At 52.5% G+C, this 7,396-nt stretch overlaps 1 protein-coding gene across 2 annotated transcripts; it reads right to left on the reverse strand.

Annotated features, from left to right (window-relative positions):
• Positions 1-369: 369 nt before the first annotated feature.
• Positions 370-5,593, reverse strand: Krt5 (keratin 5). Of its 2 annotated transcripts, XM_075960725.1 has the most exons (10): positions 5,341-5,593; positions 5,048-5,307; positions 4,285-4,499; positions 3,488-3,548; positions 3,284-3,379; positions 3,001-3,165; positions 2,529-2,654; positions 1,985-2,205; positions 1,224-1,258; positions 370-831 (listed from the first exon to the last, which is right to left on the reverse strand). In XM_075960725.1, the coding sequence occupies exons 1-10, from the start codon at positions 5,591-5,593 to the stop codon at positions 545-547; spliced, it is 1,719 nt and encodes a 572-aa protein (XP_075816840.1). In that variant the 3' UTR covers positions 370-544. The 2 variants fall into 2 exon arrangements, with proteins under 2 accessions (XP_075816840.1, XP_075816839.1); XM_075960724.1 differs by having other exon boundaries at positions 5,048-5,593.
• Positions 5,594-7,396: the final 1,803 nt, after the last annotated feature.

Genomic DNA, 7,396 nt, shown 5'->3' on the forward strand with positions numbered 1-7,396 from the left:
TTTGTGCCTTGCAGAGACAGCCTCCCTCTCTGCCTCCCGGGACCTGTGGAGCACCCATGGTGCCACGCCCCCTTTCAGAGTCCTCCCTGGGAATCAACAAAAAAACCAAGTACACCTGGACAGGACCCACCTTGAGGGGTCTTAGGTGATAGTAGACCTGGAGAAAACCATTCTACTTGAAGGCTTATATTATAAAAGCATTTTATTGAACACACTCTGGAGAAAGTCAGAACAAGAAGTAAGGTGGATTTCAGGGTAAGAATTCTGTTTTCGTGGCTGCCATTCTGGAAAACTTTGGATATCTGTGTCATCGAAGACCATCTACGGGTACCTAAAATCTGACTTGCAGCACAATGTAGAGCTGTGGCATGGGAGGCCAGAAGTTGGGATTCATTGCCTCCTAGGAACCAAAACCATGTGGTTCTGCAGTAGGCTTGGTCTAGACTACTCTCCAGAAAGAGTAGGCCTGGGTGACTGCCTAGAGGAAGCAATCTCCGTGGGCCTGGGGCTGCCCATGAGGGCCAGGGTCTTGCAGCAGCTCTTCTTAGCTCTTGAAGCTCCTCCGGGAGGAGGAGGTGGTAGAGACAAATTTGACACTGGAGCTGCTGCCCCCACCACTGCCAAAGCCCATGCCACGGCCACTGCTTGCACTGAAGCCAGAGCCCCCGACACTGAGCCCACCACCCAAACCACCGCCTCCGCTACTGCTGGAGTAGTAACCTCCGCCACCTCCTCCAAGGCCGCTGCCGAGGCCACCAGCAAAGCCAGTGCCACCGCCAAAGCCCAGGCTGCTTCCTCCGTAGCCAGAAGAGACACTGTTTGTGACAACAGCTGTGGAGAAAAGCGGAATGGGTGAAAAGGGTCAGACAGATTTATTCCACACAGCTAACATGTTTGATCCTGCCTGGGAAGAGTGTATACCTGACCTTTTTACAAAGTAACAGAATGAGCCAGAAGAACTAAATTATTCATTTGGGGTCCTTGACAGAAAAAATGAAGACACCAGAGACAAGGCATAGGGCCGGGTACTTGGTAGAGCCAAGTATTAAGAACAAAGCTCAATATGTATGAATCCTATAGGAGGTCGGGTGGAGCTGTGTCACCTCATGTCCCTGCTTGTGCACCCCCACCACCTGCTGCTCACTGTCTGGTTATCATTTATTGGCATGGAAATGTCTGCTATCTAGAAACAGCGGGCTTTAGAGTTGATCTAAGTTACTTACAGATGTTGACTGGTCCAACTCCTTCTCCACTCAGCCTGAAAGACAAAAAGTTGGGGTAAGAGTGAATCAAGCCTCTCATTGTCATGGTTAGGGTCACCCCAAAGCCAGGCCCCTGCATATCTCTAAATTCCTGTAAGTTAGAAAAGATCATGCTTTCTGGAAGGATTTGGCTGGAGAAGAGGATGTGGCCCAGAGCCAGGCTGTCAAAGGAAGATTCTAATCCCACGTCCTCCACCCAGTTCATGGAAAGTGTGTGTAAGCAGCGGCGATGGTGATGTGGCAATGAGAAAGCAGGTTTTGCCATAGCATCCTGCGTGCCGCAGGGGACCGCAAGCCAGAAGGAAACTCACAGTTAGCAATGCCTGTGCCAGAAAAAGATGAAGAATACACAGTAGTTTGAGAACCCAGAGGAAATGAGCTTCAGTCAGTTGGAGTAGTCATGAGAGGCATCTCAACAGTGGAGGAGACTAAGGATGGCAAGGAGTGTGGCAGGGACACAGAGGTCTAGAAAAGAGCATGAGCAAAGCAGAAGGAAGGCACCGTGCAGGACACATCTGCTGGGGTACTTAGCCGATTGGGGAGGACAGAGTCCCCGAGGACGGAGTGGGGAGTAAGTCAAAGACACCAGTCAAAGCCCGCGGTCACCCCATGCCAGACTGAAACTGGGTGGTGTTCAGCCATTTGTTTGTGCATCTTGCGTCCTCCATCACACTCTCCTCTCTCAAAGGAAAGGCCATCTCAGGCACACCATGTCTGCCCACCTGCACTCCTCGCCCTCCAGCAGCTTGCGGTAGGTGGCGATCTCCACGTCCAGGGCCAGCTTGGTGTTCATGAGCTCCTGGTACTCGCGCAGCAGCCGTGCCATGTCCTGCTTGGCCTTCTGCAGGGCCTCCTCTAGCTCGGTCAACTTGTTCCTGGCATCTTTGAGTGCCAGCTCTCCACGCTGCTCTGCATCAGCAATGGCATTCTGTAGGTTGGCACACTGTGGAGATAAAAGGAACAGTGGGGACATGTTGGTGGCTGAATTGTCCTCACTGTCCATTTCTGAGAGCCGAAGTCAGATATACCAAACCTGGAGCCCTAGAAAAAACTAGTACATCCTGGATATTATAAGTGGTGAAATATGGCAGCATTGTGAATTGTTCCAGCTTGGTGTACACTTGCGTGCATGCATGTGTGTGTGCATGCATGTGTGTGTGCGTGCGTGCATGAGTGTGTATGTGTGTACATGTGTCAAATGCAAAACAAAAGATGTCTTCCTTCGTAAATCCAGAACCCCTTTGTCCTCTTTTAATTTCTCCTTACCTGCTTCTTGACATTATCAATTTCAGATCTCAGCCTCTGGATCATTCGGTTCATCTCCGAGATCTCATGCTTGGTGTTTCTCAGGTCGTCGCCATGCCGACCAGCTGTCTGTTGCAGCTCCTCATACTAATGCCACCAAAAGAGAAGGAAAATATAGTTAACACAGGATGAAATACACTTTCCCCAAGTTCACCGGCAGGAACTGTGAAGAGTGGTAATGGAGTCCTCTGGGGTCTGGGACTGTTTTGGGCCTTTGCAAGAGGGAGCTAATCTTAAGTAACTTCGTGAGAATCTTGGCTTTCCTAAAGGTACTGCCATGAAACTCTGCCCAAGTTCCTGGGTTTTGTGGAAAACAGATAGCTGGCTCCCCTGCAGTTTACTCCCAGTGGCCTCAGCAGCCCTGGGAGTCCTGTCCTTAGCACTGCTAGGACCTCTAGACAGTTGCAGCCCTGATATTCACCCCGGCACCCACCTTGGTCTGGTACCAAGACTCAGCCTCTGTTCGGCTGCGGTTGGCAATGTCCTCGTACTGGGCCTTGACTTCAGCGATGATGCTGTCCAGGTCCAGGCTGCGGTTGTTGTCCATGGACAGGACCACGGATGTGTCTGAGACATGTGTCTGCATCTGGGACAGCTCCTATAGGGACACTTGAAGTCAGTCATCTGATCCTGTTATTTAATGAGTTTCATTGAAATCTCCCATTTATTGTATCATAATAAAACACCCACAGGAGAAATTTCGGCTAATTGCTTACCGCATCAAAGAACATCTTCATGAAGTTGATCTCGTCCATCAGGGCATCGACCTTGGCCTCTAGCTCCACCTTGTTCATGTAGGCAGCATCCACATCCTAAAGAAATAGCAGTGGTGGTCATCAAACAACCTGCACCTGCCTTAAATGGCTCCACCCCCCAGGAGAGCACAGCCCAGGGCTATGGGTTCTCTCCACCACACGTACCTTCTTCAGCATGACAAACTCATTCTCAGCAGTGGTACGCTTGTTGATCTCATCCTCATACCTGAAGGAAAAAGGAACAGGAAGCATTGGTCGGATGGTCAGGGGCAGGTAAAGGGTCTCTGTGCAGTCATGTGAACATGCTTCCACACTGGAAGGAGGAGTCTGTTCACATCTCACGGACAGACAAATGGGCTATCATGAGACCTGGGCAAGTCCTTACCCTGTGAGATGCTGCCTTCTCGGAAACTGCCTACCAAATACTCATTTAGAATCACTACTGTTCACTTGGATCAGCAATGATCCTCAGGAGTGGGGGTGTAGCTCAGTGACAGAGCACATGCTTAGCATGCAAGTGAGTTCACTCTCCAACACCACCAGGAACACACAAAGAAATAAAACACTAGCAGCCCACGGAAGAAGCAGGAGCCAATTGGTGTGGCTAAGGGAATTCTTGGAGCCATCCAGCTGGGTTCCTCTAGGAACGGAAACTATCAAGGGCTTTGCTTCATGTTTTGAGCGCGCTAGGAGAAGATCCCCAAAGAGGGAAGGTTCCAGGACGGCCAGTTCACCAGGTGGTGCTAGGGGCACATGCTGTTACCCAGGCAGGTGGGTAAATGCTTTGGAGCGGAGCCAAGCCTGGGACTGGAACTTTCTAGCAGAGGCTCGGAGTGTTGTCTTAGTGGCGTAGTGCGCATGCTCCTCACTCGTGGGAAAGACAGACACCTAGGCCCAGCTATGGAGCAGACATGGTGCCAGGGAGACCCCGGAGCCTCTCTTTCCATCCCACTACAACTCACTTGTTCTTGAAGTCCTCCACCAGATCCTGCATGTTCCTCAGCTCTGAGTCCAGGCGGCCCCTCTCTCCCAGAACTCCATCCAGCTGCCTCCTGAGGTTGTTAATGTACTGCTCAAACAAAGGCTCCAGGTTCTGCCTCACGGTCTTGGTGCCCTGCTCCTGCAGCAGGGCCCACTTGGTGTCCAGGACCTTGTTCTGCTGCTCCAGGAAGCGCACCTGGAGGGGGCCGAGTGTGAGAGGGAGAAGTTTCAGTTTCTGTGAAGTTTTTACTACTGTGCACTTGTCACATGCTGTTCCCACCAAACCCTGTGTTCAGTGCCTGGCCTGTGACCTGTAAATACAGTTGGCATGGACCTTCTCAATATCCTCCCTCTAGGGAAGGTAGTTCCCTCATGCAGGGCACAGAGATCCCGGTAGTGACTGGCTGGAGTGTGGTCTGATTCGCAGGGGCTGAAAAGACTCCCAGACTGCCTGCCCTAGAGAGAGACACCTCAGCCTCTATGCAATCTGGTTATCAGAGGCCTGAGCTCATCTCAGTGCACTGGAATCAGACACCCTTATGGGGTACCCTCTGAAGGAGAGAAACTCTGATCCTGATTGCCAGCTGCTATCTAACTAAGGAGGGGACAACATCAGGACAGAGTCACCTAGAGACAATGGCAATGATTGAGCAAAGCCTAGAGCATCTTCCCTCCACCGCTGTCTTTAGCATTCATTCCAGATTTTACACCCACTTATCTGCCCTGGACAGAACCATATCTCACCTTGTCAATGAAGGAGGCAAACTTGTTGTTGAGGGTCTTGATCTGCTCGCGCTCCTCAGTCCTCACCCGCTGGATGGTGGGGTCGATTTGCAGGTTCAGAGGGGTGAGGAGGTTCTGGTTAACGGTGACCTCTTGGATGCCTCCAGGGGGGCACACAGGGAAACCAGCACCCCCATAGCCACCACCAAAGCCAGCTCCACCACCGAAGCCAAAGCCACTACCAGCTCCACCACCGAAGCCAAATCCACTGCCGGCTCCTCCTCCAAAGCCAAAGCTGCCTCCAGCACCAGCACCAAATCGGTTCCTGAAGCTGCCACCGCCAGAGCTGAATGATATCCTTTTGGAGCCCCCCACATTGTACAGGCTCCGGCTGCCATAGCCACCTGATCCATAAGCACCCCCAAGGCTGACCCTGCCACCACCACCACCACCACTGCGGGACACCGAGCTGAAGCTGGTACGAGAGACAGACGGGGTGATGGCAGAGGCGGCGCTGAAAGAGCGGCTGCCCCCGCTTCGGAAGGACACACTCGACTGGCGAGACATGATGGTTGTCCCTGAAGGAGCAAGAGCACTGGGCGCTGGGAGTGGGGAGGTGCTGGCAAGGTCGGCGCTCAACAGGACGCTGTGGGTGGCTCTGTTACTTAGCCGCTTCAAGGCCCCTTTTTATCCACCTTAGAAGTGGGTTGGGCAGCAGAGCTGTCGAGCTGTGAATGATTAGTGGGCTGGGCATGCCCGGGGGGCAACTGTGAGCTCACCCAACACACCTGCACAGCGGCGTGGGGCAAAATGCTCCTCCCGGCAGCCTCTGCTCTGTAAGAAATAACCCTTCCTTGCAGCGCTGGTATCCTGGCAGTGTGTTGGGGGTGCTGCCATCTGTCTCTTGTCACCACAGGACCTGGGTGCTGTGGATAGCCTAGAAGCCTAGAAGGATGCCAGGAAGTAAAGGACATTCGCCCATGGCTGCTGACCTTACAGAATCAGTGACTGTCCACTGCCCCAGCCTGGTTCCTGCTGCCTTACTAGTTTAGCGGATCTGGGCCATCAGCGGGGCAGAGTGGGTTTCCCATCTGCCAATTATCTGCTCTTCTTACACTTGGCTGTGCAACCGGGGCTGCAGAGATCTGAGCTCTTGCAAGGCGATCTATGGCTTCACATTTTGGGTAAAGTTCCAGAGAAGCAGGGTCCAGTCCCTCACTGCACTGTGCTTTCTTTAAGAGAGGTTCATTTATAACAGATACCACTGGGCAGATTCCCCTGCAAGATTCAGGCCAGAAAGATCCCTCAAGCCCTCAGCTTAAAAGCCAGAGGACCTAGGCCCTCTCACTCGGGCTGTTCACCATTGAGTTCTCTTTAAGGCCAGACCCACCCTCCACAGTTCCTCCTAATTCAGCTTTCCATGTGCGCCCTTGCTGTTCTTTCTCCCAGGCAGGCCCATGTGGGAACGTAATAAACCAGCAAGCTCCACTTAATCCTTTACAAAAAAAAAGTCTTGATACTGGACTGGCAGCCGCGTCTCTCTTTGTGGGGAGCTGCTCTGCTAGCTTCCCTGGTACCCCCCAAGCTCTGTTCCGGCAAGTTCTCAGTTATTCCACCAGGGAAGAAGTGAGTCATCGTATCTGTTGATACAGGCTGAAGGCCGCCGCAAACACATACCTGCAGGAGTTTCTAATCTCTCCAGGAACATGTTGAGAATCGGCAGGCCTGTTATAACGGGGAACCACCCTGTTCCAAGCAGAGGGAACTGCTGTGTTTCCTCTCCCTCCAGCCCAAAGCCTCCTTCACTGCCAAAGGCATAGAAAATGGAATTTTAAGTCTGCAGACTGACTGCCAGAGGGACTAGACAGAGCAAGTTGGGGGGACCAGGCAGCTGGCACAGTAGCCTGCCAAAGCGTGCTGGTATCACCTGTAGCTCCATTTGAAGGAAAGGGGGTTCAGATTCCAGCGAATGTCTGTCCCAAGCTGTGCCTTAGTCATTCTGGCTCAGGATTTGAGTGGGATCCCCTCTCTGACCCCTCCCAAAGAAGAGCAAGGCTCTTGGCCCCTGTTTGTCTGATGCAGCGGGAGCAGTGAGAACTGCTGAGAGGCCATGTTATCAAGAGATCAGGAATTAGACAAAGGAATCTCTACACCAGGCCTAACGCTGCCTCGAGGAAGCCAAGGCTGTGGAAAATAATTCTTGAGAGCTGAGGGTCTGTTGAGCTGGTGATGGCTCACCGGGGGCTGGACTGGGAAGTCAGCTAATAGGTGATCCTGAAACACTCACTGGCCAAGCTGGCCTGGCAGGCCCTGGGCAACAGGCTTCAGTTTCTCTCTGCCTGGAGGGTCTCTGAGACCCGCAAAGACTAT

This window comes from Microtus pennsylvanicus, chromosome 2, assembly GCF_037038515.1.
Source record: "Microtus pennsylvanicus isolate mMicPen1 chromosome 2, mMicPen1.hap1, whole genome shotgun sequence".
Taxonomy (NCBI): Eukaryota; Metazoa; Chordata; class Mammalia; order Rodentia; family Cricetidae; genus Microtus; species Microtus pennsylvanicus.

Bases quoted from the DNA above. Each gene is read 5' to 3' on its own strand.
- Krt5 (XM_075960724.1), bottom strand. From the start codon at position 5,593: ATGTCTCGCCAGTCGAGTGTGTCCTTCCGAAGCGGGGGCAGCCGCTCT. The intron at 3,166-3,283 runs GTAAGCAATTAG...GTGTCCCTATAG, and splicing joins TGAAGATGTTCTTTGATGCG to GAGCTGTCCCAGATGCAGAC. The intron at 832-1,223 runs GTAAGTAACTTA...TTTTCTCCACAG, and splicing joins AGTTGGACCAGTCAACATCT to CTGTTGTCACAAACAGTGTC.